Source organism: Ictidomys tridecemlineatus, chromosome 3, assembly GCF_052094955.1.
Source record: "Ictidomys tridecemlineatus isolate mIctTri1 chromosome 3, mIctTri1.hap1, whole genome shotgun sequence".
Classification (NCBI taxonomy): domain Eukaryota; kingdom Metazoa; phylum Chordata; class Mammalia; order Rodentia; family Sciuridae; genus Ictidomys; species Ictidomys tridecemlineatus.
This window is the reverse complement of record NC_135479.1, coordinates 203,435,834-203,450,971: the sequence shown is the minus strand read 5'-3', so window position 1 is coordinate 203,450,971 and position 15,138 is coordinate 203,435,834. Positions and strand designations below refer to the sequence as shown.

The following is a 15,138-nucleotide window of genomic DNA, read 5'->3' as shown; positions in this document are numbered from 1 at the left end:
AAAGGGAGCAAATAATATTCCATGCTTTTATCAGATGAGATTGATATTTAAATTTAACACTTTAAAACTTGGTGAACTTTCTTATCCAAACTGTACCCACATGAAGAATATGTACCTTCTTGGTTTGTTACAAAAAATATATTTGGCCCAGTTAATGATGAGAAATGTAACAATAAAACAAAATATTTCTCTGAGAGTACATATTGAATATCAGCAGTGTGGGGTGAATTCCTATCTTGCTTTCTTCCTAGTCCACCTTGGTGTGGTGTGGTGGTGTTCTACCATACAATCATTGCCACCACCTCTCTGCTAGCTGTTAATTCATAAACCAGTGAGGGGAGATGGTGGATTGCGAAAAGGCAAACAGACATATAGAGAGAAAGCTGGGACCAGGTGGGACCATTGTCCTCTGATGGAGAATCAGTGACCCAGAGTTAGCTCCACATGTTTATTATATAGGTTTTATCATCAAAAGGTTATTTGTGGGAAAGTTTCTGCAAAGCAGGCAGACTGAAGGATGCAGCGCTGGTTCGACATTAGGTTTATCTTGTTATGCTCAGAATTCTCTATCCCTAGGAGCTGGTGTCTGAGCTCCAGGTTCAGAATGATATAACTACATGCCTTTGCACAGAGTTTCCTAAGGCTGGGCATCCTCAGAGCAACTGGATAATATTGACCTGCACCTTTGCACAGGAAGTTCCCAGCACAAATACAACATGAGGCAGAGATCATGATTCAAGTCACGACTCTCCACAAATTACCACATAGAAATATTTTTCAATTCGCCATAGAAATTTTAAAAATCACTATCATTACTTTGGTGCAATCTATATTGAAACCATGACTGGCTTTCAACTTCATGCACTCTAACCAAGTTTCTTGTAATGCTGACCTTGGTTTAACTAACAACAAGAAGTGGGCTGTTTCAAATACTTCAAGTAATTATTTGCTTATGAAAATTAGATAATAAACCCTCACTATCATTTAGAAAAAAATAGTTAGATTTTCAAACCAAAATGAAGTGGAAGCCTCTTTTTTTTTTTTTTCAGTTAACCAATTCAGTTATACCAGGGAATAATACAAGGATAAAGTACGGAATTAGCAGAAATAATGTAAAGTTTACTCAGTGCTTACTCTAACACCATCTTGGAGAGGAAAGAACCTTCAAAAATGAAATCATTTGCTAAGGATCAAAAACTGTCCTGTGCTGTAAATCCCAGGCTGGAAACCTGTTTCAATGACTAGTAGGCATACACCTGCCCCGTCACACTGTCCCATTCATGGGCACTACCTTCCTTTCACGCGATAAATGAAGTATCTTCAAAGTTCTGGTCATGTGTTTCTCTGAAAAGTTTAATTATCAGGGACAAGGGACCACCTGTAATGATTTTGATTTTTGAATATTCTGTTGTAGAATGGTGAATTTGTCAGTTTCTAATTTAGCTGTAGCTATGTCAGATCAAGTTGTAAAAGTGCCAAATCCAAACATTTAAAAAAAATTATCAAGAATATCAGACTTATTTACTGAACACAGGGATGGATTGGCATAGCAGATAATATTAGCAACTCTTTGACACAATTAAGTGAAGTTCTATAGTCTCACAATGAAGAAATCTGAGAGGGTGTATCTTAGTGTCATCACTGGGGACCGTACTACTTAGTTGGAGTAAATCAGAATTTCATACCAAACTCTTCTACTAAGTAATGAACGACATTTTGTATTTCTAAAGAAGAAAACTTTTTCAATATAATTATTTGGAGAAAGTATTTAACACTCTCAGTATAATGCAATTTTGCCATATTATTACACCCCTGATTGCTAGATTATATTGATTGAAGCTGGAGTTAAAAGAATAGCTCTCTAGAGCTTCATTTCCTTTCAAGGAAAAGCTATGCCTACTCATAAAAATAATGCAATTCACAATAAGGGGGTGGGAGCTAGGGAGGAATAGATGTACTTTGGGTTAGACAGAGGGGAGTGAAGGGAGGGGAAGAGACATGGGAGGTAAGAAGGGTATTAGAATGAATCAGACATTATTTCTCTATGTACATATATGATTACCCAACAGGGGTGATTCTACATTGTGTACAACTAGAAGAGTGAGAATTTATACTGAATTTTTTTCTGGTGTGTGAAAATGCATTCTACTGTCACGTATAATTAATTAGAACAAATAAAAATAAAGAATGCATCATAGAATCTTCAGCCCCACAGCTGAGGAAAGATCTGACAGAGTTCAAAAGGCAGAGAGACATCATCCAATCTGCCAGGCTCATTTGTGACTTTATAGCTTCCAGTTGATTAAATGAGAAATAAATATTCAAATTAACAATTATCTTTCAATTTAGAGTGTACTGAAAAATGGTACCAGTTTTGAAGAGACTTGACAAAAGAATTAAAAATGAGATCCAGGTACTCAAAATTCCTTAATTAGAACAAAAAAGTATTACATATACACAGGTTAACATATTGGATTTCATGATAGTAAAAAAACTTTTCATATATAGACATTTTAAAGGGAACAAACCAAACATATACTGGAAATAAATATTTTCAAGACAAACATCTGACAAAACATCTGTCTATAAAGAGCTCCTATAAATCAATGCTGATATTACAAACCCTCTTGAAAATGGGCAAAACACTTGAGCAGGACATTTCAAAAAGAAGGTATCTAAATGACCAATATGAAATGATGCCCACTGTCATTGCCCATCAGATAAATATCAAAATAAAACAATACTCTGCTATTATTACTGCATGCCCACAAGAGGAGTCAATAGTTAAAACAGGACATTGCTATAGATGTGTCTAGAACTGTATTATATGCTAGGAAGACTATAAACTTAAAATCTCTTTTGGAAAACTACTGACAAGATCTATTGATATTAGGTGTTAAAATTTAAAAAGATAGTTACCTCTGGGAAATATATTGATTAAAAAGAATCAGTGGAAACATTCTGGGATATGGCATGCTTGCTGAAGTAGTAGAGGCATACAGTTCTGCCCCCACTGTTCATGGCAGAAGTTTTCTAACCCCACCCCCAGGGGATGCCTAAACTTATTAAGACAGCAGCAAACTCTGTTTCTCCCATGCATATGTACTCAAGACAAAATTTATTTGACATACTGGATGCAATATTAAAAACTAATAATTAAATATAACATTTATAACAGTATATTGTAATAAAAGTCTTGTGAATGTAAAGTCTCTGAAAATGTTTTGTGTGAATAGCTTCTTATCATGGTGATATGAGGTGACACAGTGCCTACATGATGGAAAGAGGTGAGGTGACGCTGGTATTAGCATTGGCTACTTAAGAGTTGCTTGAACACAAACTCTGCTACCAGGACAGTTGCTCTGGTAACTGAGATGGCTAAACCATAAGCCCTTAAATAAACTTTTCCTCCTCTACAATTGTGCTGGTCCAGACATTTTAGTCATAGCAGTGAGAAAGCTGATTAAAACAAGCACTGTGTTTGACGGTAGGCAACTAAAAGTGGAGAGAATGAAACTGCAGATGAAGGGAGCAGCTTTTTCACTGCTGTGATTAAAAGTCCCAAAAAGGACAATTTTAGAGGAGGAACAGTTAATTTTTGGGACTCACTGTCACAGAAGTCTCAGTCCATAGCAACCAGCTCCAATTCCTTGGGATTCAAGGTGAGGCAGAACATCATGGTGGAAGACTATGGCAGAGGAAAGTGGCTCACCTGATGATTAGGTAGGGGAGAGAGAGAGAGAGAGAGAGAGAGAGAGAGAGAGAGAGACTCCACTTGCCAATTACAAAATAAACAGCCAAAGGCATGTCCCCAAGGACCCACCTCCTCCAGCCACACTCTACTCACCTTCAGCTACAGCTCAGTTAATCCAATAAAGTGATCAATTCACTAATTGGGTTGAGAGTTTCATGATCCAATCATTCCATCTCTAAACCTTCTTGCACTATCTCACACATGAGCTTAGGGGAATCCTTCACATTCACATCATACCATTTCATACTGCAAAAAATCATCAAATGTTACACTTAAATTTATATAATGATATACTCCATTATCCTGCATATATTATGCTTCCAATAAAATAACAATTGTAAATGAAATAAAGATTATATATTCTTCTAAAATCAAAAATCTCTTGATCTCATCTCTTCTTAAAATCCTATTGGTTGGATGAATTCAGCAAATTTCCAAACCTGTGTGGGGCAAAATGCTCACATTTAAAGACTTTGGAATTCACTCATCTATGCAACACTTACTTATGGTGTTGTCACAGCATAATAGTTATTGTAGAGACGTAAACCCATCTAGTCCTGAAAATACACCATTGAAAATCACTTTTAGGACAAAACTTATTTGTCTTTCATTTATAGGAAAAAGAAAATTAACAGAATTTGAAAGGTTTAAGGTTAAAGTTACAGTCACAACTGAGGGAGCTTAACCATGCTAGAGGGAAGTTTTGATTGTAGTTCACGACTTCTTAGTGCCAGATTATGGACTTTTCCCTTCAGCTCTTCTTTTCTACCCTTATCTTTTAATATTATTTCGGAAACCCTGTGGATATTTTAATGCACTTTGGAGATCCTGGAGATATTTCTAATGTTAATGATATCTATTGAATATCAAAGAGTCCTGGGTTTAAATTTTCATTTTATATATAATATCTAAATAATCATTGAATGGGTAATTGATATTGCCTGGAAAAAATAATAAAAAAGGACACAATAGGCAAAGAGAACAAGAGCAAGATCTTATGGTGAAAGTGAAGATACAAAATAAAGCAGGAGAAAACAGGTTATTTATGTCTTATTAATGTATTGATGGGCTCTAATCTTGCTAAGTAAAATAAGCCAGACCCAGAGACACTAAAGGTCAAATGTTTCCTTGATATGTGGAAGTTAAACCAAAATAAGGAACAAAAAAGGGGAGCAGATTCCATGAAAATGGAATAGAAGAGAGATCAGTGGAGTATAGGAAGGGGCATGAGGGAGAAGAGGGAAGGAAGAGAAAAGGGAGGAGCGTTGTAATGAATCCTACATAACTTTCCTATGTATAAATATGAATAAGCCACAGTGAATTTCACCTTTATGTGTACCCATAATGCACTAATTTGAAAAAGTAAAAATAAATAGAAAGTCAGAAGAGTTGAGCAATGAGAACCAGGGGAAAGAGAAGGAAGAGAAATTTGAAGTACTGGGGACTGAATTGGGGCAAATTATATTCCATGTATATATGATTATGTCAAAAAGAGCCCTAATATTATGAAACCTAATATAAGGAACCAATAAAAAAAAGCAAAATTACCCAAAGAAAATTATTAAAAAAATATGAACTATTTGATCAAGTATGAAGTACATTTGGTTTAAAATGTACACACTAATAGACAAGATTGCACCAAATGTTTACACTTATAGAATTATCTGGTTTGTACCTATGAGTCATATACCCTACTTGAACCCATTAACCCACAATATTCTGTTTGTAGAATATTCAGAGGAATTCCAGTAATACGGTGACCTAGGTTAAGGTCAAGGAGATCAACATGAGCACCATAGGTTCTCTCTGAGAAGTTCTGGGGGATCATTTTTTTGAGACTCATTTAAACCCCCTTCATCTCATCACCTCAAAAATGTCTGGGGAACTGAAAGCACCTGTACAAAGGGTCTCTCTTTGTTTTGTCTGAGCAAATTGTTTTTCCAGGACAGAAAATTAAAAAATACAAAACCATCAACCCAGAGGATGGAGATTGTGGGAAGCACCCTTCTTTCTATAAAATTTGTTCCTTTGTTTTCTTTTTTTTTTTTTTATTGATTGTTCAAAACATTACAGAGCTCAAGACATATCATCTTTCATACATTCGACTCAATTGGGTTTTGAACTCCCCAAATACATAATACAGACTCACTTCTGTTACATACTCACATTTTTACATAATGGCATATTAGTGACTGTTGTATTCTGCTACCTTTCCTATCCCCTACTATCCCCCCTCCCCTCCCCTCCCCTCCCATCTTCCCTCTCTACCTCCTCTGCTGTTGTTCAATTCTCTCCCCCTTTTTTTCCCCCCACCCCCTTGCCCCTCATAACCTCTTATAATTTTGTGTATCACTGAAGGTCTCCTACCATTTCCATATGTTTTCCCTTCTCTCTTCCTTTCTCTCCCCCCATTCGTCTTAGTTTACTATTAGTCTTTTCCTCATGCTCTTCCTTCCTGTTCTATTCTTAGTGGCTCTCTTTATATCAAAGAAGACATTTGACATTTGTTTTTTAGGGCTTGGCTAGCTTCACTTAGCATAATCTGCTCTAATGCCATCCATTTCCCTGCAAATTCTATGATTTTGTCGTTTCTTAGTGCTGCATAATACTCCATTGTGTATAGCTGCCACAATTTTTTTATCCACTCATCTATTGAAGGGCATCTAGGTTGGTTCCACAGTCTAGCTATTGTGAATTGTGCTGCTATAATCATTGATGTGGCCGTATCCGTATAGTGTGCTCTTTTAAGGTCCTCAGGGAATAGTCCAAGAAGGGCAATAGCTGGGTCAAATGGTAGATCCATTCCCAGCTTTCCCAGGAATCTCCATACTGCTTTCCAAATTGGCCTCACCATTTTGCAGTCCCACCAGCAGTGAACAAGTGTGCCCTTTTCCCCACATCCTCGCCAACACTTATTGTTGTTTGACTTCATAATGGCTGCCAATCTTACAGGAGTGAAATGGTATCTTAGGGTGGTTTTGATTTGCATTTCTCTGATTGTTAGAGATGGTGAGCATTTTCTCATGTGCTTGTGGATTGATTGTATGTCCTCCTCTGAGAAGTGTCTGTTCAGGTCCTTGGCCCATTTTTTGATTGGATTATTTGTTATCTTATTGTTTAATTTTTTGAGTTCTTTGTACATTCTGGATATTAGGGCTCTATCTGAGGTGTGAGGGGTAAAAATTTGTTCCCAGGATGTAGGCTCTCTATTTACCTCTTTTACTGTTTCTCTTGCTGAGAAAAAACTTTTTAGTTTAAGTAGGTCCCATTTATTTATTCTTGTCATTAACTCTTGGGCTACGGGCGTTCTATTAAGGAATTTGGAGCCCGACCCCACAATATGTAGATCGTAGCCAACTTTTCCTTCTATCAGACGCAGTGTCTCTGTTTTTATATCTAGCTCCTTGATCCATTTTGAGTTAACTTTTGTGGCTGGTGAGAGAAAGGGATTCAATTTCATTTTGTTGCATATGGATTTCCAATTTTCCCAGCACCATTTGTTGAAGATGCTATCCTTCCTCTTATAAGCATCTGAAGCTAAAGATTGATTAAAATGAATACTGATAACTGTACAAGGGAGAATTGAAATGGATTGTGTATAAAGTAATTTATTATAAAGGACTTTATCTGTCCACTTCTATATCATACATTGTCTCTGCAGAACAGAAGATCTATCCCTGAACTGCTATCAAAATCTCCACGCATTTACACGACGTGTATTATGCATTCTGAATTCACTATCTACTCCTAAAATTAAATGTAAAAGTTATTAGAAGAAGGAAAATAGGTTTACAAGTATAACATTTTAATCATATGTGGTCTATTCTTCAACATTGTTATTACAGAGTATTTGCACTCAATGTGAGTATATTGTCAGCTGTGGCTAGGAGATATTTACCTCTAAATGTCTTACACCAAAACAAACAAATGAGAACAGAAACAATTTTTAAAATGATGGGTTTCAATAGATTTACATATTTCACAATTTCATGTATGTTAACCTGGTAACTAAGGGCAGAACACATGGTGGATTATGTTTTAAAAGGGATTTTTAACATGCCTAATAGGATGGCTGAAATTCAGAGCACTGGCAACAAGTGACAGAAAGTCTGGAGTGACAGAAAGTCTCATAGCTTATGGGAATGTGAAATGGTAGAGCAAATTTGCAAGATCATTCGGCAGTTTCTTGTAGAGCTAAAGATACTCTTACTATGTGATCCAGTAATTGCACTCTTTGATATTTACTTAGATGAGTTGAAAGCTTATGTCCACCTGAAAATATGAACACAAATGTTTATAGAAGTTGTTATGCTTTAACTTTTTGCAGTATACTCCAAAGGCTCATGTGTGAGATAATGTAAGAATGTTCAAAGGTGAAGTGTACAATAGGTGGATTAATCCACTGATATATATTTCCTTGGTTGATAACTGTAGGCAAGTACGGTGTGGCTCAGGGAGAGCCTTCACACTTTATATTTTACCCCTGCTGAGCAGACCTTACTCTCTACTTCCTGGTTGCCTTGTCCTGAGATGATTTTCACTGCCATACCATTCCACCATGATGTTTTGCCTTACCTTGGGCCCTGAGCTATGGAGTCCTCTGACCAAGGACTAAACCTTTGAAGCCATGACACAAAATAAAACTTTCCTCCTCTAGGTGGCTTTTGTGAGGTGTTTTAGTCACATTAATGAAAAACTGACCAAAATAGAAATTTTATACATAGTTGCTATAATTTGAAAACAAAGCTGCCTTTCATGAACTAAATGAACTAAATGAACTAAGTGAACTCACAAACTGTGTTACATGTATACAGTGGAATAGTAGGCAGGGATAAACAGAAATGAGCTACCGAGGAAAGGAGGGGACTTTAAAAGCATATTGCTAAATGAAAGAATTCAATGAGAAAAGGCCACAATACTGTATGGTTCTGACTATAAGATATTCTGGAGTTTTCCTCTATAAAAATCTATAGACATGATAAACAGATCTATGGTTGCCGAGAATTTTAGAGAAGTGAAGAAAGAGGAGGTGAAACTTGAGTTTTTGGACCAGTGAAATTACGATAATATAATTGTTTTAGCCTGACTTTATAATCTTGCCTAAACCCACAAAACTGTAAAATATAATGAGTAAATCCTAATTAAATGGTGGAATTTTAGTTCTTAATAATTTATCAATTTGGTTCATTAATTGTAATTCATGAGCAATAAATTACTAATGCTAAATGTTAATAAGAGGAAACTGTGTATGAACATGGAGGATATAAGAAAACTCTATTTATAGTCAATTTTTCTTTAACTGTAGAACAGTTCCAAATGTAAAGTCTATTAACTTTAAAAAGGATATATAAGATATCAAATATATTGATCAGGAAATGGCAGAAAACAATAAAGAAAGGGAAAAATGTTCTTTGCATTTTTGGAAAACATTGAAAGGATATGTCAGGGAAGAGGGTTAGAATCTGAGAGGCAGATTCCTTATCAGCCTTTAAGGTTGCTTCTGAGTTAAATTTTTTTGACTTTTTTCTTCTAGTTATACGTGGACACAATACCTTTATTTTATTAATTTATTTTTTATGTGTGCTGAGGATCGAACCCAGCACCTCACACATGCTAGGCAAGTGCTCTACCACTGAGCTCCAATCCCAGCCTGTGAGTTAAAATTTTGATCAAAGTTTCTGAGCAATTTTTTCACATGGTTTCAAAGTCAATAGAACTATACGATACAAAGAGTGAATCCTAATGCAAAGAATGGATTTTAGTTCATAATTAAGTGTTAATAATAGTAAATAACAATCATAAAACCATAACAATCATAAAAATCAGAAATATTTTATTACCCAAAGTAGTAAGCAACAGTAATGATAATGATACGTGTTTCAAAACTTAAAAAAGAGATCCCTTCATTATTTCTAGAATTTATTGCTAGTGGACAACATCTGAATCAATGCTTTATGACCTCTAAATGTTTATTTTCTTATTGCTGAAGAAGATTGATAATTCACTTTTTAGGCTGAGGAATAAGATGCTTTAAAAGGATATGAAGGATTACAAAGCATTGAATTTGGCACATTTCTTTATTTTGTCAATTAAGCATATCAATTCAAGGAAAAACAGACATGAAAATAATATTTACTTGAAAAACACGACTATTAAATGTGATTAACATCATATGCCTGTCTATGAAAAATTCTATTTGAGGAATGGTATGCCAGTCTTTGAAGACAAAGCAAATATTGAAGCAAGTAAGGTCAGTCTTCTCATTAAATGATGCAATAAGTTTTAAGGGCCACCCTAACTCTGTAGCTAAGCACACTCAAATAATTTAAAGAATGCAAAGCTTGCTCCTTGTGTCAGAAGACAGTGAGTTAATGAGTACAGTTAAGCAATTGGAATTTTTAAAGATGACACAAGCAGGTTATGTACGTGACTTATCACATGCTCTGAGTTTGGTATATAAGCACCCCCCTTCACCTGCTGACATTCACACTCAGGACCTTGTTTTCAACAGCAATCCAAACTCAACACCTCTGAAACCATGTGTCACCACAGCAGCTACTACGGAGGCCTGCGATATGGCCTTGGAGGCTTCGGTGGCCTGGGCTATGGCTATGGCTGTGGCTGTGGCAGCTTCCGCAGACTGGGCTGTGGCTGTGGCTATGGAGGCTATGGATATGGCTCTGGCTTTGGAGGCTTTGGAGGCTTTGGAGGCTTTGGATATAGATGTGGCCGTCCATCATGCTATGGAAGATATGGATTCTCTCACTTCTACTGAAATCCTCCCCAGAGGAACATTACTTCTGAGTCCATAAGAGGATTAAGCAAATTTGGCAAAAATTGAATCAAACGATGTTTCTTTGGACCAAAACAATAGCAAAAAATACTTTTTAAGAGTCTACTTTAAGAGTATTTTTCATCCTGTAATTACATGCATCCTGATGTCCTCTATCTGTACTTGAATAAATATAGAATATTTCAGCTGTCTTAATTTGAATGGCATTTATCAATGCATTTATGTGTTTAAATGCTAGCTTTATCTTTGTTGTTCATTTTTCTTCTTGAGTGCTTTCAAAAAGTAATTAAATAAAAACCCTAAAAATTCTATTCCTGGGTTTATGCAATTACCACATTCAGTTTATGAAGAGTTGTCTACATTCCACATTAAACATCTATTTTTATTTAAGCATTTTAGATCTGATGATCCTTCTTTAACTGTATCTGAATAAAGTAAGTAGTAAACAATGCTGATGCTAAATTTAAATAAAATTAAAGTATTAAGATGAATCAGAAAGATTCAGACTAGTGTGTATGTGTGTGTGTGTGTGTGTGTGTGTGTGTGTGTGTGTGTTATCATGTTTAGACCTGGAATGTCCCCAGTGTACCATATATCAAAGGCTTGGATCCTCATGCAGTAGTATACAGAGGAGGAGATTTGGGAAAGTGATTAGGTCAAGAGGGCTCTGACCTCATTGATGGATCATTTCATTGATGAGTTAATAAAAATGGACTATTGGAAGGTGGTAAAAACTGCAAGCAGATGGAGCATGGTTGGAAGAAGTAGGTCACTCAAAGCATACCCTTAGGATCTATATCTTGCTTCAGACCTTTCTATTTTTCTTTTTTGCTTCCTGACTGCCAAGAGCTGAGAAGCTTTTTACCATCTTGCATGTCTACCATGATGTTCTGTCTTAACTTAGGTTCAGAGAAAAGTATAACCATCTGATCATGGACTGAAAACTCTGAAACCATGAGCCAAGACAAACTTTTTTTCCTCCTTGAGATGTTTATGTTGTTTATCTGTTGTATGGCTTTCTCTTGAGGTAATGAAAATTAAATACAGCAATGGAAATCTGACCAATGGGGATTGAAACTTGGTCCTTCTGTATGAGGCAAGCACTCTCTCACCGAGCTACACACCCAACCCATTTCAGATCTGCTTATTAAGCATAGAAAAATATCTTTATGCAACCTGCCTGTAAGAATTTGAATCCATGTAGTCATAGTATATTACTTTTCACTGGCAAGCATGAAGCAGGAATGCTGAGTGATTCCAGTGGAGGACTTCACTACTTAGTTTAATGGAATATAACAATATTTATTCAGTTTTCTGTAATAATAAATAAAAAGAATCAATGCAACTACCAGGAGAAAATGCTTAGTACATCTACTATAATATAGCATTATCATAGTATTAGATATTGAATTTATTGCTTTTATGGATTCTTGGAGAATTACAAAGAAATATTCCAGGATATCTTTACTTGCAGGGAACATATTTGCTTATCCTTTGGATAACATATAAAAATACAATCATCAGACCCAAAACTGATGCATTGTTGGCAAAGTTGAATAGGTAGAAGGTGACACCATAAAACTTGTTTGATTTATTTGTGAGTTATATGGCTTTCTCTTGAGGCAATGAGAATTAAATACTCAAATTACCACTGTCTGTTTAGTTTCCTTTAAAATAATTGATTAAAGGGCAAAAAGTTTTAAAGAAAGCTGACAAAAATATTAAGTAATAATATTAAAAATTTCTTAATTAGAACCAACAGCACTAAACATGAAATTAATTAATAAAGTAGATTTCACTATATTATTATATTCTTATATGGATACTACTTAATATGAAATAAAACTAACTACATAAGGGGCGAAACTATTGTCGATTCATAAGTCTGACAAAATGTATAGATATACAAAAATATGTAAATAAGTCCTGCTAATAAATACTAAAATATTATAAGCCAAATATAAAATGGAAAAAGTATTTGAACAGGCACTTCACAAAAGAGGATATCTAAAGTGACCTGTAAGCGTATGTAACAATCACTAATATCATTAGGAATTAGGTAAACCAAATTCAAATAATATTCAGATATCACTATAGACTCAGAAGAATGAAAAAATCAATGATCCTAAAAATGATCTCTATATGTAAAACATCAATTAATTATATGTTTAAAATCAATTTGAAGGCATATTTGCATTGGGATTAGCCAGCCTTCATGTTAGTGTTGGGTCCTGATACAGTTGAGGAACTACTTGTCTCCAATATTATTTCCTACACTCCATCTTTTCACATTGTATTTATAGTTTTGAAGATTATAAAGACATTCTCATGTTAGTAGTCTCTCGATGAACTCTACAGGGTCTTTGGAGGTGGAATTTAATCAATATTTAAGACCCTATTAAAATTTAATATATTTGAGAACATGATAGATATTGCTTGTGTATGAAAAAATGAACAGAAGGAAAGCAAAGGGAAAATTTATTGTGAAATAAACTCATAAATGCAAGGTTTTAAGAACTGAATAAAAAGAGACATGAACCAAGGAGAACTGACTTTAATGTTTGAACAACAGTATGCTAGGATTATCAGATCAAAATGGCTTGTATTTATGAAACAAGGAAAATAAAACTGGAAACTATAAATTATGGTGATCTATGTTTTAAACGAATAGAAAAGTGATGATCACATCTCCATTTTTTCCCTAAAGTTCTCTCCTGATACACAGAGCAGATGAGTTGATGCCTCTGGGATTTCCAATGCTCCCTTCCCTCCGAAAGGGACCTCACAAGGCTGTAGAGTCTTGAATGCAACCAAATCCCTTCACTGAATCATAAGTGAAACATAATAGTTCAAAGAAAGCCAGAAGTGAAGAAATGCTCAATTTCAAAACCATACTACAAATACGATAGGTTTGTGGAGACTACTGTTTAGGGGACAGTGTGTCCTGACTTTAAGGACACTGAAATTTCTTCTTCAGTTTTATAGTTCCAAAGTCGACAGACACAGGCATAAAAACAAAAACCATCATCAGTGTTACTAGATTGGGAAGTCATGAGTACAGGACTCCTAGTAAAATGTATTGTCATTTTTATTATGTTCCTTTTTATAATTTACTTTTTATCTGAGTTTTTGGAAAAAAAAACAGTTTAAATTTATGGAGAAAGGTCTCTTACCTTCCAGTGGAAGATTTGGCCAATGGAAAATTATATTTTCACTATTTTGCAACCCAGGATCTAAGCTTCATAATCAGTTTACTGTCTTCTTGGAGCCATCTGCAAAGAAAAGGATGATAAACAGTTGTCCAAGTTATTGAGTCCACTGAGTTAAGAGAAAAATAACCTCAAAAGAAATACATGTTTCTCAATTTCTAAAAGTCATCAGCAGCCAAAGTATATTGCCATTATTTTTTTTCAACCAAAAAAATTGATAAAAAGTATTTGAATGCTTTGGCTTTCATTCCTATACTTTATAGAATCTTTTTATAACTTATGAATATATAAATATATAATGTGTGAATGCATATCACAGTGAGATATACATTAGATAGATAACTGTTTTTCTTTGAGGGAAAATAAATCAGGTTAAATAACAAAAATATATTAGGGCATATTTCACTACTGAGAATTTTTTAAAAATTTGCAGTACCTATCTGTTTTTATGTGAAATAGGCATAGCTATATGCATCAGAAGCAATAACATCAACAGCACTTGATCATTTCAACACAACCTAACAAATTCACCCAAGCATTCATGAGATTCTTAAACTTGCTTGGCATATTTATATTTGCTTATCTCCAAAATGACTCATGGAGAATGAAAAATTTTGCCATCCGTTGCCTTTTTCAGAATGAAAAGTAAAGATGGAATCAATCTTGATAAAAGTTAAAAACGTATTTAACAGCCATGGCAAATATTGAGCTAAATATTCCTTTCAAACCCATGAGCCATTGTGAGTCCATATTCTACTTTAGATCATTTCTATGCTTTGTACTGGTCAAATTCACTTTTCATTCATCCAACAAATAGGGTTTTCCTTCCTTTTTAGAAGAATAGTGAAAGAATCCAGTTGAGAAAATATATTACCAAGAATATTATTTGTAGATCTCAAAACAAAATTAAACAAAAACCTAAAGAACAAAAATACTCTCATACGTGTTTAAAGTCATGCGAAGCTGATTGAAGACCCAAGCCCAAGACATGGTCATATTCCAGTGCAGTTTACATTTTTGGCTTGATTTCCCATCTTTCAGAGGGGGTTGAAGATCTCTGCAAAGACTGATCTGCTCCCTTCTCATCCTGGTTTCTGCTTATAGCCATTTCAAAGCTGTGATTCATATTTGGGGATTTTCGTAGGCATCAGGACTTTAAGATGCCCTGTTAAAAATAGCATATAGGAGCGTAGACATATTTCTTAAAACATTTGTATAATAAATAATGTCTTGTGTAAGCATGTTAGCTTATTGTTAGGAAATAAGGGGAATGAAGTACACAAAACTCTGAAACAATATGCAAAGGTAGATACATAATTCTCAAAGCAGACATATGAATAGAACAATGAAAGTCTGCTTGTAGAAACATATAAGAACAAAAT

At 34.9% G+C, this 15,138-nt stretch overlaps 1 protein-coding gene across 1 annotated transcript; it reads left to right on the top strand.

Annotated features, from left to right (window-relative positions):
* Window positions 1–10,292: 10,292 nt before the first annotated feature.
* Window positions 10,293–10,539, top strand: LOC101967175 (keratin-associated protein 19-7). The gene has a single exon (XM_005323545.3). The coding sequence runs from the start codon at window positions 10,293–10,295 to the stop codon at window positions 10,527–10,529; it is 237 nt and encodes a 78-aa protein (XP_005323602.1). The 3' UTR covers window positions 10,530–10,539.
* The last annotated feature ends 4,599 nt before the right edge of the window (window positions 10,540–15,138 follow it).